The 19,765-nt window shown below is 45.0% G+C and overlaps 1 protein-coding gene across 2 annotated transcripts in view; it reads left to right on the top strand.

Annotated features, from left to right (window-relative positions):
* Positions 1–2,232: 2,232 nt before the first annotated feature.
* LOC118667889 (RING1 and YY1 binding protein) overlaps positions 2,233–19,765 on the top strand; it is a 97,818-nt gene continuing 80,285 nt past the window's right edge. The window contains exons 1-2 of one of the 2 annotated variants that reach the window (XM_036331554.1): positions 2,233–2,421; positions 3,068–3,193. In XM_036331554.1, the coding sequence (XP_036187447.1) occupies positions 2,390–2,421; positions 3,068–3,193 (158 nt within the window). In that variant the 5' untranslated portion in view covers positions 2,233–2,389. The remainder of the gene's footprint in view (positions 2,422–3,067; positions 3,194–19,765) is intronic. The other variant, XM_036331553.1, reaches the window with a different exon arrangement.

Consider the following 19,765-nt stretch of genomic DNA (forward strand, 5'->3'; position numbering starts at 1 on the left):
GAATGACCCTTTCACAGGGGTCGCCTAAGACCATCCTGCATATCAGACATTTACATGACGATTCATAACAGTAGCAACATTACAGTTATGAAGTAGCAACGAAAATAATTTTATGGTTGGGTCACAACATGAGGAACTGTATTTAAAGGGCCAGAAGGTTGAGGACCACTGCCTTAAAGCATGTTTAAAACTATGTATTTTTTTAAAAAAGGTAAAACAGCTTAAGATACACACACACAAAACAAAAAACAACAATACTAAAAAAGTCAGTCTCCTATGGGTGACAACTAAATTATGTTGTATTTGTAGTGGAATTCTACACACTTAAGCAAGTAAACAAAAATGAACTACTGATATAGGGAACAATATGGATAAATGTCACAATTATTATGTTGAGAAAAAGGTGCCAGACAAACAAATGAGTACCCACCATAAACCCAGGTATATGACAATCACAAACAGGCAGAGCTAGTCTTTGGTAACAGAAGTTGAAATAGTGGTTACCTGCAGCGAAGGGATGAAAGGATGACAATATTCTATATCTTGATCTGGATGGTGGATACAAAGGTTTAGTATCTATCTATCTATCATCTATCTATCTATCTTTCTATCTATTCATTCACAGGGCTGCAAAATGATTTGTGCATTTTTCTCTACACTAATAATAATGATAGTAACAGTGATAAGGTAAGTCTCCTTCCCACCACCTGTGCTCCCAGCTGCACAGTTCTCCTCCCCAGAGGCCACTTCTGCAGCTGGGACTGTTTTTACCACCCGCTTTCTCTCAGCACCTTCACACCAGGGTTGGAGTCCTGGAAGCATGCCAGGCTGACACCAGAGGTCAAGGCTGTGGGCACAGGGCCATGGCTTGTGTGCATGCCCTCGTGGCTTTCTCTGTCCCCTTGGGCCCTCTGCCCCATGCCTCCCTCCCCCCCGCGGACTCTGAGAGAGTGCCTGGGGGCGCTGACCCTTGTGCACCGTGCTGCCCCTCCTGGGTGTGCCTCGTAGAAAGGACCGCATGTGCTGATCAAGCTTCGAGCTGACACATTCCTTCCCTCTTTCGTTCTCGGGTTTCTGATCCCTGGACTAACCTAGGACTTCCTGCTCCCTGGCCACTCAGCCTCAGTGTGTCCCTCCACACTCTTCTCCCCACCTCCAGCCTCTCTAGCAGCATTCTTTGACTCCGTCCTTCCCTCACCAGACTTCAGCCCAGCCACGCCTTTATCTTATCACCTGGGATCCTTGCCTCCCAGGACTACCTAGTGCCTGAGGGCAGAGGGGCCCGAGTCAGTTCGAGTCAATTTGGCAGAAAGCCTTAGCGCGGGTAGAAAGCGGTGGGTGCCGCACGTCCACGGTGGGGGGTGGTGCACACCCAGACCAGCTAGGATAGCTCTCACCCAGTGTTTTGTACGGTCCTTCCCACGTGTCAGGCACTGACCTGCGTGCTTATGGTGCACAGGTCTCTGAATTTCCCAGACAATCCTAGGAGGAGGGTGACGAGCCTCATGCTGGAGATGAAGCGCTGAGGCCGCAGGTTTGACTGCTGGCACGTGGCTGCCAGGATTCCAGCAGCTGCTTCCCGAGGGAAACGCCCTATTGAGGTCTGGGCGGCTGCAGGGGGAGTCGGTGCGCAGCGGCGCGCCCAGCCCGGGGAGCGGTCCTCGTGCCACACCCTTTCTGCAGTTCCCCCGGCGCCAGCGGCCGGCGGGGCTGAGGGCTGGCGGTGGGCTGGGAGCAGACACAAAGCTCTGCGTGCCGAGGCGCCCGAGGGCGCGGGCGAACCCAGGCAGAGGCCCGTCGGCTCCGGGCTCTGCCAGCCTCCAGGCGTGGCTAGCGGCGCGGCTGCTGCCAGCCTCAGCGCGGAGCTACTTCCCCAAGCCGCGGTCGGGCTGCGGGCCCGAGGACTCGGCGGTCGCGCGGGGGTCCTAGCCCGCCGCGGGCTCCCGGCGCGGCCACAGGCGCCCCGCGGGGCACGCCCGCTCCGCCGCGGGGCCGCGGGGCCGCGGAGCCGCCAGCAGGCACGCGCGCCACCAGCGCGCACGGCAGCGCACGCACCCCGCCGGCCGGCCCACATCCGCCCGCCCCGCGCCCCGCCCCGCGGCGCAGGCCGTGGCCTCCCATTGGCTGCACGAGGCGTGACGCGCGGCGCCCGGCCCCGCCCCTCGTCAGTCACTCGGCGGAGGCGGCGCTGGCGGGGACTAGTCTCGGCCGGAGACTGGCGGCGGCGGCGGCGGCGGCGGCGGCAGCGGCTGGAGCTCGAGCCGCGGCGGCTGAGGGCGGGTGCGCGCGGGGGAGGGAGGGGGGTCGGTCCGCGACGACTCCCCGGACGGCGTTTCTCCTCCGAGGCGCGCCGGTTTCGGCTTTGGGGGGACGGCGGTCCAGCCCATCCATGACCATGGGCGACAAGAAGAGCCCGACCAGGTACCTGCTCGGAGCCGGGGCGGAAGGGGAGGGAGGACGGGGCGGGCGGGGGCCGGCGGCTAGGCCCGGAGCCCCCGGGCGGGGGAGGCGCCGCTAAGATGGAGATCGGGGGCGGGGGCGGCGTCGCTGCGCTCGGGCCGGCGGCCGTGCGCGCCGCAGCCATGGCGGCTCCTCCCGGGCCTCCGCCGCCGCTCCGCCCAGACAAAGGGAGATTTAACCAGGTGGGCGGGAGGCGGCGGGCCGGCGGGAGGGGAGGGGAGGGGGCGGCCCGGCCCCGCCGCCGTCGCGGGCGGCTCTGCACGCCCCGGGTCCGGCCGCCGCTTCTCCCGGCCTCCCGCCTCCGGCCCCGCGCTCGGGTCGCCGAGTCCGCCCGCTTCCTGCGCGGCCCAGCTCCGGAGCCGCCCGCCGTGGGAGGCCACGCGGCCCGGAGGTGGCAGGGCGCTGGTGGGGGCCGGGTCCCTCTTCTGGTTCCGGAAAAGGATGGGTGGGTGGTCGCCAGAGCGAAGTTTCCAGCCCAGGATTCCTGCTAAATTACCACGGCTCACCAGCGCCTGTGATGTGCTGTCTCCCCTTCCTGCCCCGTCCCTTCCCTCCCCTCCTCGCCCCTCTCCCCGCTCCCCTCGCCCCGCTCCCCGCTCCTCTGCAGGCCGAAGAGACAAGCGAAACCTGCCGCAGACGAAGGCTTTTGGGATTGTAGCGTCTGCACCTTCAGAAACAGCGCGGAAGCCTTTAAATGCAGCATCTGTGATGTGAGGAAAGGCACCTCCACCAGGTACTTGAACTGTTACCTTTTGTGAAAGGACTTTTTTGTTTTTAATGTGGAGGAGAGGGCAGTGAGCTGTTCGTTTTGCTCTCTTTCCAACTTGTTGATTACGGCTTCTACCATTGGTGGTGGGTGATGCGTGGTTTTGGTTGTATTTCGTTTTGGCTGCAAAGCCTCATGTTGAATAAATGATCTCTGGTTTTTGTCTTATTTCAAACAGACACTGAATTTACTTTATCCTTGTATCCATTGGCTCATTGGTATTGGCGCCCTAAAGAGAGGAAGCAATACTTTGCTGTGGATTGATTGTAGGGCAGAAGAGCTTTTATTTTTGGCTTGCGGAGAATGTTTTTAATTGGCCGGTCTTGAACTATTTTTCCCTTTGAGACATTTAGTGGTGGTTATACAGTAACGCTGGTTGTGCTTTTCCTGTCTTGAGCAGCAAATGTTTGTTGTTTTCTTGCACTTGAAAATAAAGATTGAGCTTTGATAAAGAAAGTGCATTTTTTGGAAAGCCTAGCTGTCCGTTTGGTGTGTTTTTGCCTGATCTTGGCGCAGAGCGCTGATGGAAGACGATTTTGCAAAATGGTGAAATGAATTGTGTGACTATATTGAAGTTTGCGTTTAAAACTTGATGATAACGGAAAGTGCTGAAAAGATTTCTTTTTATTTTGGTGAAGGTAGTAAACTGCATCTGGTGTCACGTGTAGAGGCACTGGAGTGAGAGGCCAGCGCTGATGTTCGAGTCTTCCAGACTTCTGACTTCCATCTTGAGTTTCTTTCACTGATGGTATAGTTTGAGGTTAAACTATTCTTGATGTCATAGAATGTGCAGACATTGGAATATGTGTGTGAAAGCGAGACAGAATGCGTGCGTTTTGGTAAGTCCTTGAAGGCTTAGCTTGGATTGCCAGAAGCCTCGTTTCATCAGGTACTTGTTTTGAGTTGGTGGTATTCCAGTGTGACTGTAGTAGTACTCCATAGTTTTAACTGGATGTTTTTCTTTCACTAACTCAGTGTGTCTATTAGGATATCATTGCTTTATTTATATGTGGAATTAAATAGGATATTGGGCAGGCTAAAGAATATAACAGATTGCCCTAGCTGGCTTGGCTCAGTGGATAGAGCATCAGCCTGCGGACTGAAGGGTCCCAGGTTCGATTCCGGCCAAGGGCACATGCCTGGGTTGCGGCTCGTTCCCCAGTAGGGGGTGTGCAGGAGGCAGCCAATCAATGATTCTCTCATTGATGTTTCTATCTCTCCTTCTCCCTTCCTCTCTGAAATCAATAAAGAAATATATATATATATATATATATATATATATATATATAAAAGAATATAACAAATGAATTGGTCCTATTACTGATGGAACAGTTCTGTGAATTCCACTATCTCTTTTAGAAATGAGACCTTTGAATAAAAATACTCAAGTGAAGATATTTCATCATAAGTAGTTTTTAAAGTAAATTCATGTCAATTTTTTTGTATTATAGAATAGATTAATTTAAAGTAAAAACACTCATTGTGAGTTTAATAGGTTTTTCTCTTTTTTGCTGTTGTTGTTAATCCTCACCAAGGATACTTTTCCATTGATTTTTAAAGAGAGTGGAAGGGAGGGGGAGAGACAGAAATATTGATGTGAGAAAGACACATTGGTTGTCTTCAGCACGCGCGCACCCACCCAGAATCGAACCTGCCCTTGACAGATCTGAACCCAGAACCCTTCAGTCCATTCTGAGGGCCAATGCTCTATTCACTAAGCCGGACCAGGGAGGGCTAGATTTTGTTTTGCTATCCAAAACAGGGAATTTGATCAAGTGGCGTGGAAGTTTAGAAATGTATGTGCTATTTAAAGCAATTGTGATGGTATTTATGAGTACTCTTTTTTACACGTAGATTCCCTCAGAGGCCAGACCTCTTTATTGTGGTTTTGTTTTGATTTACCGTAGGTGATGTTCAAGTAAGTGACTAGGAAACTCATAAGAACTTGAGAACTTTACTGGTGAAAAGAAACTTATTACCAGATTCAAAAGTTTGCATATGATATATTGCTGGGAACACTTACCTCAATAATGAAAAGCATTTCAGTTTCTATATGTATTAAAAATCTGACTCAACAACTTTTTGGAAGCACATGGAAGATTTTGATTTTAAAAACAATATGGAAAAAAATATGGATGTTTAAAGTTTTTTTCAGAGTCACAGATGACAGTGAAATTCAGTTTTTAAGTAAACATTAATTATTAATTAAAATATTTTAGGGTCTATTTAGGAATAGGATACTCACCTAGTATCTTTAAGGATCTTTGTATAATTTTTTTATTGAGTAGGCTTTGAACAGAGCCTTCAGAGATCTGAGGACTTAATGTCTTATCAGCTCATGATAGATATTCTTACATACCCTAAATTTGATTCATTTTGGTTATTTGCCAGTATTTTGGTGTTTTAGAGCTAGTCTAGAAGTCATCACTAATGGAAGGCAAATAATATTTGTACTTCAAGTGGAAAGGTAAATTTCACAGGTTTTGATCTTATCCTATGTAGCATATTGATTAATTTTTCTGATCCTAGATCAGTGATGGCGAACCCTTTGAGCTCAGCGTGTCAGCATTTTGAAAAACCCTAAAACTCTGGTGCCGTGTCACATATAGAAATTTTTTGATATTTGCAACCATAGTAAAACAAAGACTTATTTTTTTGATATTTATTTTATATATTTAAATGCCATTTAACAAAGAAAAATCAACCAAAAAAATGAGTTTGCGTGTCACCTCTGACACACGTGTCATGGTTCGCCATCACTGTCCTAGATACTTCATGTTTTTTTTCCTGGGACTTTTCCTTGTAATTTTCTCTGTACTTCAAAGGTTTGACATTTTCTGCCTTGCATAATGTTTTAGTCAGACTTGGTAGTGATGGTAGTAGAAAACCTGTTGCTCGGTTTTTGGATGCTGGGTAATATGCAAAAATTTGTAACTTTTAAATAATGTTTCTAACCTGTTAGTTTTTCTAACCTGTTGACTGGCATAGAAATTGGGTTTTGTGTTCTGAGCTAGTGTTTGGTTTCAGAACAGCAGCTGGTTGGCTAGCCCAAGGTGATTTTTGAGCTAGTTCATCCTCCTTGTCATTGTTGCCATCATTTACCAGTCAACCAAGAAGTTAGCTTTGAATTAGTGGTAGTCCAGTAGGACTCAGAACTGTATTTATCCTCTGAGAATAGAATTGATATTCCTCAATTTGGTTAGGAAAATATTGCCCCTTATCTAGAGAACATTTTATATTCTCAGGATGTGAAAGATACTGCTCAAGACATTGGGGAGAGGGGGAGGGCATTAAAAGTTGGTAAGATGGGTACCAGAATGACCACACTCCAAGGTCTGAAGGCTCTAAGAGAGGTATAAAAAGCGATGGGAGGTTGGAGCAGTCTGGCTTGGGAATCAGTTAGGAGGAGTCCCCCTCCCTTTACTTCTTCAGAACAGGAGAATTGATTTCTACAAAATTACCTGCCTACTCTTCACTGTTACTGCCATATATACCAAATATGTTTAATTCTGCAGGTGGAGTCATGAAAGTGATTCAGAAGGTATTTTATTCTTCCTTTTTGGAGCAGCATAGAGCAGAATGAAAGGAAGGTTAGAAACTCCTAAGGAATATGTTAAGGGGAGAAGGAGGGAATATACTTAGATTACTTGGAGGTTCAGGGAGGAGTAGAGATCTTACATTTTTGGATGTATTGTGTGAAGCTTTGCTGACGTTATGTGTTGGGTCTCTAACTCTTGCTGGTTATTTTTTTATCGCTTTATTGGGGTATAATATACATACCATAAAATTCACCAACTGTAATGATTTTTAGTAATTTTGAGGAGTGTGGGACCCTCCCTGCAAACCAGGTTAGAACATCTCCATCCTGTGGTCTCCCCGCCTGTTGTGTGACTCACTTTTAAGTCTTGACCCTGGCACTGAGGAGCTACCTGCAGTGGGGAAGGCGGCCTCTCCACCCGCCCTGCTGACACTCTCAGCCTTTCCAGCTGAAGATGTGTATGTAAGGCGATGGTGGGTGGGGAAGAAACACTTCCTTCCTGGGTAATAGCTAGTATTTCCTAGCCCACTTGGCCAGTTTCATGAAAAGAGAGGATACCAGCTTTGAAAAGGAAAAACAAAAACAAAAACCCACAAATTCGCACATTTATCTAATCATTAAATTGAAGTTCTTGAGTGTTGGGCAGAGTAAGTATATTTTACTTTTAGTCTTGTTGTTTTTGTGAATGCAGTGATGTCTTTATTGTAAAGTAAAAATTACCAAGACGGGTTGTAAGTCTTGCTGATGAATGGTTCTTTACTTGCAGCTACTGCTTAAATCACACTCACTTGAAAAATTGGAAATTTTTTGCATTGCATAATTACCAGAGATTTAGAACTTTATTGGTCTTCAACTCCAGATTTTATCACCATGTTGAGTTAAAAATCATGTTTTATTTAATCTGTGTTTATTTTAATGCTACCCCTCTGAAAATGGTAGTTTCTAGAGATTTTCAGACAAGCAAATGTGAGGAATTGACTTCAGATGTGTGATACGATTGTGGAGCTTAATAAAAAGCTGATAGGGTATTGAATTGGAAGTTGGTATTCAGTTGTTTTGTGAGTAAAATGTTTCCCTTGTTCCCTGATTCTTTGCAGTTGTAACTGGACTTATTCTCCCATTAAACTCCGACACACTGACAACTCAAAATCTCTTCAGTAGTCATGAAGGACTTTAGAAGGTATAGGGGGTCACATACATAATTAGTGATAATGTCAACATTTTCATCTTTGTTGAAGCCTCAAAAGTGCATCATCCTGTAATACTTTTCACAGAGGAGAACGCCAAGAAAGCAGGAGTGGGTGCTTAATCTGGAGCAGGGGCAAGCCTCTTTTCCAGGGGGCTCAGTCGCCCACCACTGGGCTTTTGTTCTTTAGGTCACATTGATTTTATTATAGTGTTTGTCTTTCATAAAATTTCTCCAAAAAATACATAGAAAATTACCCGTCTTCCAAATTTTCAAACCTTGTCTAACCTCTCAGCCGCAGAACTGATACAAAAGCTGGGTCAATTACTCTAACCCAGAAACAGGTGACCTTGAACCTACCGATTTCTTGGTACTGACATGATCTTATATATGTACAGTATTCTACTTGGGGACCTTAAAGTAAACTATCTGGATAGTTGTGGTTATTTAACAAGTTTTTGTTGAGCACACAGCCATCTGGGCTCTGGCTACGGTGGTCTAAAGACAGATAAGGTCCTTGTTCTCACGGAGCTTAAAATGCTATGGAAAGAAAATAAACAAGTAAACAGGATAATTTCAGCGAGTGGCAAGTGCTACAAAGAATTTAGAGGAGGATTGGGAACTTTATAATCAGGAATTTACTACAGTGGGGCCTTGACTTACGAGTTTAATTCTTTCCGTGATGGAGCTCGTAACTCAAATTACTCTTTGTCAAATCAAAAAGTGAGCGAGTGAGACACGTGATGCTGGGCTGATGTTGTGGCTTTCACTGTGATGTTCGCTGCGCCAGCTAGCGGTAGGGTGTCTGAAGCTGGCTCATAACCCGAATTTTAGCTCGCAACTCAAAGCAAAAAATCGGCCAAGAGACGGCTTGTATCTCGAAAAACTCGTTAGTCGGGACACTTGTAAGTCAAGGCCCCGCTGTATTTTAATCAATTTTCAGGCCGCAAAGGAGGGCAGAAATACCTTACTTTACAAAGCCTTTGCTTAACAAGAGTGCTTTTCTCTTTTTTAAAATATGTTTAGAGAGGAAGGGAGAGGGATAGAGAGGTAGGAACATCGCCGAGAGAGAAACATCACTGATAGGCTGCCTCCTGCACCCCCCTTCTGAAACCCGGGCATGTGCCTCGAGGATCGTGAACTTCAGAGTGATGAGACTGGGTGAAGTGGCTGCTTTATAGATTGTGGAGACGCACATTTGCCTTCCTAAGAAACAGTGCTGCTTTCTTTTGGAAAAGGAGACAGTTATTTCTGTAGGTTGCCCAGTGCCATTTAGTTAATTTGTATGGAACAGTAGAGTTGGAGCCTTTGTGTACAACGTTTCTTAGTTGCCTGTTGCAGACTAAACCTAGGCCAGCTAACTTGCCAGTATATCTTTTTCTTTAAACTTTTTTTTAAAAAATTAAATCTTTATTCAGATTATTACATTTGTTCCCCTTTTTCCCCCCCATAACTCCCCTCCACCCGGTTCCCATCCCACCCTCCGCCCTCACTCCCCAACCACTGTCCTCATCCATAGGTGCACGATTTTTGTCCAGTCTCTTTCCTCATCCCCCCACACTTTTCCCCCACCAAGAATAGTCAGTCCACTCCCTTTCTATTCCCCTGATTCTATTATAATCACCAGTTTATTCTGTTCATCAGATTATTTAGTCACTTGATTTTTAGATTCACTTGTTGATAGATGTTTATTTGTTGTTCATAATTTGTATCTTTACCTTTTTCTTCTTCCTCTTCTTAAAGGATACCTTTCAGCATTTCATATAATACTGGTTTGGTGGTGATGAACTCCTTTAGCTTTTCCTTATCTGTGAAGCTCTTTATCTGACCTTCAATTCTGAATGATAGTTTTGCTGGGTAGAGTAATCTTGGTTGTAGGTTCTTGGTATTCATCACTTTGAACATTTCTTGCCACTTCCTTCTGGCCTGCAAAGTTTCTGTTGAGAAGTCAGCTGACAGTTGTATGGGTACTCCCTTGTAGGTAACTGACTGTTTTTCTCTTGCTGCTTTTAAGATTCTCTCTTTGTCTTTTGCTCTTGGCATTTTAATTATGATGTGTCTCGGTGTGGTCCTCTTTGGATTCCTTTTGTTTGGGGTTCTCTGTGCTTCCTGGACTTGTAAGTCTATTTCTTTCACCAGGTAGGGGAAGTTTTCTGTCATTATTTCTTCAAAGAGGTTTTCAATATCTTGCTCTCTCTCTTCTTCTGGCACCCCTATAATTCGGATGTTGGTACGCTTGAAGTTGTCCCAGAGGCTCCTTACACTATTTTCATATTTTTGGATTCTTTTTTCATTTTGCTTTTCTGGTTGGGTGTTTTTTGCTTCTTTGTATTTCAAATCTTTGACTTGATTCTTGCGCTCCTCTAGTCTGCTGTTGGGAGTCTGTATAATACTCTTTATTTCAGTCAGTGTATGCTTAATTTCTAGTTGGTCCTTTATCACAACCTCGAGGGTCTCATTAGATTTCTTGCGGGTCTCATTAAGTTTATCGGCGGTTTCTAAAAAATTCTTGAAAAACCTTAAAAGTGTGGTTTTCAACTCTATATCCAGTAGTTTGCTTTCCTCCATTTCTGTCATTTGTGTCCTGTTTCTTTGTCTCCAAATTTTTTTATGCTTCCCTGTGTTGATAGAGTGGCTTTGTGTGCTAGGTGTCCTATAGGGCCCAGTGGCTCAGCCTCCCCAATTACCTGAGGTAGACACTCTTGGTGCACCCCCTTGTGGGCTTTGTGCATAGTCTTGTTGTAGTTATGCCTTGATTGTTGTAGGTATCACTGGGAGGAATTGACCTCCAGGCCAATTGGCAGTGAGAATCAGCTGTGTCTACAGTGGGAAAACTTCTGTGCTGGAGACACCCTTCTGGGGCAAGACTTGCTTCAGTGGGGCTTTGGTGCTCACTGAATCTGTCCCCTGAGTGTGTCCCTTATGGATGTGAGGAGTTGTATTCTGGATGGTCCCACTCTGACCACTGGGTACACTGGCTCTTGGATCTAAGGAGGTGCTAATTTAGCCTCTGCCTGAAGCTACCCAGCAGGAGCAATGAAGAGATCTGCAGATTCCCCTTCCTTTTTTGGAGTTTGGAGGTGCCCAGATGAGGCCCAGCTGTGAAGCAATGCAAGCTGCTGTGGGGCCTTGGGCCTTCTCTTGGAAGTTCTGGTTCGGTCTGGCCCAGCTGCAATTTGTTAGGTAATTTTCAGATTGCAAAGGGCCAGGGCATTCATATGCAAAAGCCTCTGCCCCAGCCTGGGTGGGGCGGCGTCTCAGGGAATCAACAAGGCGGAGCAAGCAGCTATGGCCGATCCTCAGCCCTGCCCTAAGGAGCCCCGTGTCTCAGCGTCCCGGTAATTGCTGCAAGCACCTCTGAGAGAAAGCCGCCCTCAAGTTCCGAGTTCTGCCTGCTGCTAGACAGTCCAGTTTCTCCCCATATGAGTCCTGGGTCCCCAGAGACTTCCTGGAACTGGAGTTCAGAGCAGTCGGGGGCTTGAGACTCCCTCCCGATTCAAAAAGACAGCCGTGTCCTCAGGTGCCAGCCCCTTTCTGTGCACTTGAGCCTCTGTACCTCTGCACTCTACTTCCGCATCTCCTCTGAGTCTCAGTGTGCTTTTCTCTTTCCTTCTAGTTGTAGAATTTCCACTCTGCCAGCCTTCCTGTGGTTCTGGATGATGTCTGTTTTGTCTTTTCGTTGTATTTTTGAAGTTGTGGGAAGCAGCAATTTCCAGTGTTTACCTATGCTGCCATCTTGGTTTCTCTCTCTTTTTTTTTTTTTTTTTTTAAAGAGAGGAAGGGAGATGGCTAGAGAGATAGAAACATCGATGAGAGAGAAACATCATCCATTGGCTGCCTTCTGCATGCCCCCTTCTGGGGATCAAGTCCACAAACCTGGGCATGTGCCCCGACCAGGAATTGAACCAGCGACCTCTTGGTGGGAGGTTCAGAATGGATTTAGTTGTGTATTTGTTAATGTGGCATACATTTACAGTGTGCTTCCATAGATGTTGAAGGAATTTTAGAATTAATAAAAAGTTCCTTAAGTGGCTATAATTTACTGAAATAGTTACCAGCACTAATTCATTGATTAGTACTTTAGGTGACAGTAGGTCTCTAAACGTCTGCTTTCCCACTTGAACTAAAACATTCTACAGTCTTTTTGGCTCTTTTCTCTTTTGCCCCATCACCAGGGCCTTTTCTGTGTGGCATCTTCCTTCATACTCCTCATCACTGGTGCTTCCTCTTGTTTTTTTGCCTTTTGATTTCAGTAAATGTTTTGCACTGCAGCACACATACAAAGAAGTGTGCAGTCAATAAGACTTGATGAACTTTCACTAAGTGAGCACACCTGTCTAACCAGCACCCAGGTTAAGAAGCAGAACAGTATGAGAACGCCAGAAGCCCCTGGTACGCTGTTGTCACCCCCGCTCCCCCTCCCCTCCCACCGCTCTTCTAACACCCGAGATGAGTTCTGCTTATTTTTGAAGGTTATGTAAGTGGATCGCATGGTGTGTACACATCTGGGTTGTGAGACCCATCCCAGTTGTGTGTGGTTTGCTTATTTTACCAGTGTTGTTTAATCCTAAGAATATCTGAGAGCTCAACTGTGCATGCAGACCTTATGCATTCTAGAGATAGGATCTTTCTCCTAGAGTCTCCTCCCAACAGTAGCATAACTCCCCACATCATTAGGTGAAAGGGACAAAACCTGGTGTGTGGCACTTTCTAGAGTACATAAGTGGAAGTACACTTTGTCTCTCATCGGTAGTATTGTTCATCAGTCATTTATATTTCAAGATATTGGTTAAATAGACAGAAAATTTCGGCTTTCAGGGAACCTAACAAACTTTTTGAAAAGGTACAACCCTGGAAAGATAACCCGTGGTGTGAAGCCGTGAGTGAGTGAACGTCACAGTAGGCATGGCGTGGATGGTACCTGGTAGAGAACACAAGTGCTTTTGGAGGAGGTAGAGGCCCTCAGTCTAGGGCATTGATGGTGAACCTATGACACGCGTGTCAGAGGTGACACGCGAACTCATTTTTTTGGTTGATTTTTCTTTGTTAAATGGCATTTAAATATATAAAATAAATATCAAAAATATAAGTCTTTGTTTTACTATGGTTGCAAATATCAAAAAATTTCTATATGTGACACGGCACCAGAGTTAAGTTAGGATTTTTCAAAATGCTGACACGCCGAGCTCAAAAGGTTCGCCATCACTGGTCTAGGGGGTGTATTGAGGGACGCCTCACTTAGTCTGGGCTTTAAGCTAGGCCTTTATGATTCGTGGATGTAGGATTTGCTCTGTAGACTGATTTATGCAAGTTAATTAGTTCTTTGTTTCCTCCTACCTCCTTATTAACTGTACTTACTGTCTTCAGATGGCATCCACACCTTTCCACTGCTCCCACAGGCTGGAATCCCCAAATACTATTGATGAAACACCTGGCACCACCCCATGCACACATGCACGCGACACAAAAATCCAGCTGGTCTTGGGCCTCTCCTCTTGGACAACTTAAATTATCTCCTGGTTCCCACTGCCACCAGGATACAGTCCAAATCCTAAAGCAGCATCACAAGGGACTTCTTGGTTCTTTGCTGTTTTTTCTTTCTTTCTTTTTGTTTTTGTGATGTGTCTTTTTGTTTGTTTTCATGGCTGTGGTGTATTACAGTAAAAACTAAAAGGAAAGGGAAAGGTGCACGGGACAGAGCCTGGCTGTCCCTTTCTGTAGACTGTCTGGAAGCAGCCTGCCATCACGCCATCTGCCACCATAACAGTTTGTGCGTTTCCTACCACATCGCTTGGTGTTTTCCAAGCAAGGACCATGCTGTCTTGTTTCCATACCTTTACACAGTCTGCTCCTCTGGATTGTCTTCTCACGTGCTTTTTCTTTCCTGTTGTGCCCTGGCTGACTCCTGTCTGTCCTTCTGGATGTCTGGCCATCGCCCTCCATTGGGATAGACCTCATTACAGTTGAACTGTATTGTCATTGATCACTTTTGCTGTTTTCATCTTTGTTTAGGACAGGACCTTTCTTTTCATAGCTTTATTTTCCTATGTCTGTCACAGTGCCTGGCACTTGGCAGGGGTTCAGTAAATATGTATAATAACAAAAGAGTAATATGCTAATTAGACTGGATGTCATTCTGGACGAAGCCGGGGCTAAGGGAAGCAGCCTGGGTCCTGGGCGCTGGAGGCCAGCTGGGGGAAGGAAGGCCTACTCTTGCACAAATTTTCTTGCATCCGGCCTCTAGTGTATAGAATAAATGAAGACCTGGGGTTTCAATTGGAGTCCCTTGTAAAATTGTTCTAGTTAAAGAGTCCCAATAAATATTCTTTCATATTAGGGCATCTGTGTTGTGTATATAAATGTCACTAGATTAGGGGAAAGTTGTCTTTAGAAGTATGTCTGTAAAAGTAATATGCCTGCTTTTCTGGCTTTGTTTTCTAAATGTGTACTAGAAATTAAACAGAATTAGAGCTTCAGAGACCGTAGCCAATGCACTTGCAGTCCTTCCAGGAGTGGCTTCAGTTTTAGAGCTTTATTTTAGCGCACTGGCCTACGTTACAGTACCTGGGATGCTTCTTTATCATTTCTGGCTGCTCATTTAAGCAACCAAAAGTCATATGGAAAAGCCTGGTAATAAAGCAGAGGCCCATTTTGTTGTGCAAAACCACTTTTGAGATCTGGTAAGGAACTGGATGGATGTGCTGGTAAGCTGGCACCTAAAGATAGTTTTAAAATGGCTACTGAACATTTGGGTTATAGAAATGTTATGCTGTCCACTTACTCATAACTTGGTCATTGTACCATGTACACGGTGTACATTACTAATCTGTTTAATAATTTGCATAAATTCTGTTAGGTTGAAACCTTGACTCATTCTCTTTATTTAGTTATAATTTCACTTCCATGTATGTAGGTTATGAGTTTATGCACTGTTCTCTTCATTCTTTTACAAAATTAAAAGTTGTTTAATTTCTTAAGTGCTGCAAGGATATTCAGGGTTGTAAGAAATGGCATTTAACTTAAACTACATTATTTTGGGGGAAAAAATGAATTTATTGGCCCAGATAACACAACAAAGACAAGGATACCATTTGAACTCAGAATTAAAGGAATAACTGCAGGAATCCGGACCCCTGTCACTTGCCCAATTCCTGGACCATTTTTAGTTGTCTGGAGGGTGGGATACTGTGATTGGCCAACCCTAACACATCTGCAGGAGCTGTTACTTGAAGGGAGAATGGACACTTAACCAGGTGGACAGGAAATAGCTGCCATAGTTTAGTACTCCATTTCAGTTTGTTACTGGGTTAATACTCATGACAGGCTCAGTTCTAAATACGAACTATAATTTCTTACGCCAGCACCTTAATTTTTATCACATAGTTAGAATAAAAATGGTCAGTGATGTTCTGTAGGTTAATTTCCTTTATCATTATATGCTAGAGGCCCAGTGCACAAAATTCGTGCCCGGGGAAAGGGGGGTATCCCTCAGCCTGGCCGGCAACCTCTCCAATCTGGGACATTCCTCTTGCAATCTGGAACCACTGGCTCCTAACAACTCACCTGTCTGCCTGCCTGATCACCCCTAACCATTCTGCCTCTCTGCCTGATGCCCCTAACTGCTCCCCTGCCTGCCTGACAGCCCCTAACCACCTCTGTCTGCCGGCCTGATCGCCCTAACTGCTCTCCCCTGCCGGCCTGATCACCCTAACTGCTCTCGCCTGCCAGCCTGTTCTCCCCTAACTGCCTCTGCCTTGGCCCCACCACCGTGGCTTTGTCTGGAAGGACATCCGGAAGGTTGCCCAGAAGATGTCCGGTCTGATTATCATATCACCCTTTTATTAGTATAAGTGGTCACTGGTTCTTTGTCCTTTAATTTAGTTAATGAAGGTAATACTTTCTCATTACAGAAAATTTGGGGGAAAACAACTAAAAACATAAACAAAGGTCACTTATAATTCTGTTATCCAGAATTATTTTTATTTATTGAGCAATTTATTCACAAAAGCACAAATATTTAAGAAACTATAGTTTTTCACATGCTGTGTTTTAATATGCTAGTTTATCGAATTTTCAAAATGATGTAGATGATAGTTCCATGTGGGAGTTGGGAAGTCAGGCAGTATGTGATAAGAAGCAAATCAAGTCTCTTGATTTAAAAATATGTAGTAAATTCATTTTTAATTTTTTTTTTTGAAAATAGTTTGGCAGCTTCTTAGAAAACTAAACATCTACTTATCATATGATTTAGCATTTGCACTCATGGTATTTATCCCAGAGAAGTAAAAACTTATATTCACATAAAACCTGTATGTGGCATCTTTGTGTATAATAGCTGGTTAGTTTATATGTTCATTTTTTGGATTCTTCTAGGGGAAATTTTTGTGAACACTTAATGGTTTTAGGATTCCTACTTGTAGAAAATAAGGCGAAAATGTCATTGAATTAGTATCTGTAGCATAATTTACTTCTCCCAAATCCTTTATCAGAGAACAATTATGTACATAAGACAACCTTGATTTAATGTTTTTATGTTAGTTTTGTGTAGATTGGCAGTTCTCGGACTGTAGTATGCATCCGAATCACCTGGAAGGCTGTGGAACCATATTGCTGGGTCCCACCCCCATAATGTTTGATTAAGTAGGTCTGGGGTGCCTGAGAATTTGCATTTTTTAAAAATCTTTATTGTTCAGATTATTACAGTTGTTCCCCTTTTTTCCCCCTCATAGCTCCCCTCCACCCAGTTCCCACCCCACCCTCTGCCCCTACCCCCCACTGTCCTCATCCATAGGTATACGCTTTTTGTTGCTGGGTCAAAGGTCATACACATGGAAAATGTAGCTATTTCCATCTGTGACGTCTCCCTGTGCTCGGAAAGGTCTCTCACGACTTGTTCACGCTCTACTCAGAAAGGGTACAGAGACACGTAACGGCTTTTTAAAATACTGTGTTCTCTTATGTTTAAAATAAGGATTTCGCTGTCAAAAGTGAGGAGAAAGCAACACTACAGCTGCTCTCGCCCCTCTCGCCCTTTGGGTGATAGTTGTGCATGGGGCTGCATGCTGGTTCATGGGCCATACAACGAAGCCGTCGGGGCGACTCGCGCGGGTCCACCGGCTTCCCAGGGGCCATCGGAGCCTCACAGGGGCCGTCGCAGCCTCGCAGGGGCCGTCTCAGCCTTGCAGGGGCGCCACATCCCACGTTGGGGGTAAAGGTGCAAGACAGAAGCTCCTCTCGCTGTCTCTCCTGCTGCTCCCTTGCGTATCGACGATGCTGTAAGTTTCTGAGAGCAGTGTGCAGGTGCTGGACATCATACTTTAACTGGTCAACACGAAGTTTGGCATTCTGTCTTTTGTTGGGCAGCTCCTTGCTGGACAAAATCTCCAGGTGTTCTTGCTGGCTGAATATCTGGTATGCTTGCTTGGATTTTGTTTTCTACTAAGTGCACAGACTGCTTGTCTGCCCTCTCCCGGCTTCCCATGTGAGACTGGATCTGGTGGACCTGCTTGTGCGTATGCTGGTACAGCGGTTCCATGTCGCTGGCCCAGCCGGGTCCAGCTCCGGCTTCCTCCGAACCTGATTCTGCTTCTTGAGTGTGTCCCTTATGGATGCGAGAAGTTGAAATCTGCAGTTTGTTGGGTTAAGCTGCAAAAGCGCAGGTGGTTCCTTCTGTGCCACTGGCACAGCTTGGGTGGGGATATAAATTGAGTAGGGTGGGGTCTCAGGGAATCACCAAGGTGGAGCAAAGGGCAATGGTGTCTCCGAGACTCCTCGCCTCTCCGCGACTCCGCGTCTCTGCATGCCGGCGAGCAGCTCCGTGAGAAAGCCACCCTCGCTTTCTGACCCGCTGCAAGGCCGTCCCACCTCTCCCTGTAGGGGTCTGGGACCTCAGAATCCTGCCCCAAACAAGGTCAGTGGATTCGAGAGTCTGTAACCCCTTCTGATTGAAGAAAACCGCGCATGCAGTTGCAGCCCGCCTGGTGTGCGACTCCGTACCTCTGTTCTTGGCGCCTCTGCATATCCTACTCAGTCTCAGTGCGCTTTTTTCTTTCCTTCCAGTTGTAGAACTTCCACTGGGCCAGCTTTCCCATGGCTCTGAATGATACCTGTTTTGTCTTATGGTTGGTAGTTTCAGTGTTGTTGTGGGAGGCAGCACACACAGGTCTATACCTTAAGCCTCCATCTTGGTTCTTGAGAATTTGCATTTTTATACGTTCCTGGGTGATGGTGATGCTGCTTTTGTGGGGAGCACACTTTGAGAACTGCTGGTTTCAATGGCCAGCCAGGCTTCCTACTGAAGCTGGTTGATAGTATTTGGTGTTTGTTATGGCAAATGGTGCCTAGACATTCAGAGTGAACTTAGAGAAATAAGGGATCAGCGTTCTAGGAACCATCCTGGAGCTGGCACCAGAGGAGATGCCTTAATTATCAATACCTCATGTGAAGTGTGGGGATGCTTATAAATAGTGAGACTCAGTTAACCTGGTATCTTATTTACATTCTAAAATCAGCTATTGTCTCCCATTACTAGCACTTGCATTGGATTTCAGGTATATGTATTTTAAAAACCTATATTTTTGTAAAATATGCTAGAGAAACAGAACTAGGTCTTTATAATCAGTAAATCCACATTCCAATAAAATGTTGGCAATGAACAGAAACAGGTAATTCATAAGAGACTGACAAATTGTTAGAAAAGATGAGAAATGTGTAATCTTACCATTTCTCGAATACAAAAAAAGTTAACAGTTTTTAGCAAGTCAAGTATTAAATATTAAAAAAAATTTGGTGAAGTTGGAAAATGGACAGTCTCTCACAGACCTTTGGCAGGTGGGTAAGTTGATGTATGTTTTCTGAAGGCTATTATGTATGGTGGTTGGTATCAAATTTCTTTAAAATATTTGTACCTGTGACCCAATTCTAGGAATTTGTGTGATCTACATGTAAACATTTTTGTGTACATACAGGTATATTAATTGTGGTCTTATTATAACAAAATGAAAATCACCAGTATAGGAATCAGCAGGGAGTTGTTTAAACAGTATGGAATAGCCATGAATATTTTGCATCTCTAGAAAATGTTTTTAGATCTTGCCTACATTGGGAACGGGATGTAAAATAGTACAACTACTCTGGAAAACAGTTCTGCAGCTTCTTACAAAACTAAACATACACCTATCATCTGACCTAGCATTTGCACTCGTGGTATTTATCCCAGAGAAGTAAAAACTTACATTCACATAAAACCTGTTTGTGGCATCTTTGTGTATAGTAGTCGAAAACTGGAAACAACCTAACTGTCCTTCAGTAGATGAATGGTACATTCATACTATGGAGTACTACTCAGTGATTAAAAAGGAGAAAACTATTGACACATAAAACTGTCATGGGACTCAGGGGTATTATTCTGAGTGAAAAAAGCCAATCTCTAAAGGGCACATATGAGAGGGTCCATTAACATTCTTGAAATGACAAAGCCCCAAAGAGAACTGGTTGGTGGTTACCAGGGTTTAGGCTTGTGGGGAGCAGGGAGACAAGTGTGACTATCAGGGGTAACAAGAGAGATCTTTGTGGTTGTGAATAGATCTGTATCTTAATTGTGGTCATGGTTACGTGAATCTATGTGTGTGATAAGATGGCAAAGACCTGTGTACACTCACAGAGTACCAATGTCAGCTATCTGGTTGTTTTTTAAAAAAATATTTTTAATTGATTTTTTTAACAGGAAGGGAGAGGGATAGAGAGTTAGAAACATCGATGAGAGAGAAACATTAATCAGCTGCCTCCTGAACACCCCCTACTGGAGATGTGCCTG

This window comes from Myotis myotis, unplaced genomic scaffold, assembly GCF_014108235.1.
Source record: "Myotis myotis isolate mMyoMyo1 unplaced genomic scaffold, mMyoMyo1.p scaffold_m19_p_13, whole genome shotgun sequence".
Lineage (NCBI taxonomy): Eukaryota > Metazoa > Chordata > Mammalia > Chiroptera > Vespertilionidae > Myotis > Myotis myotis.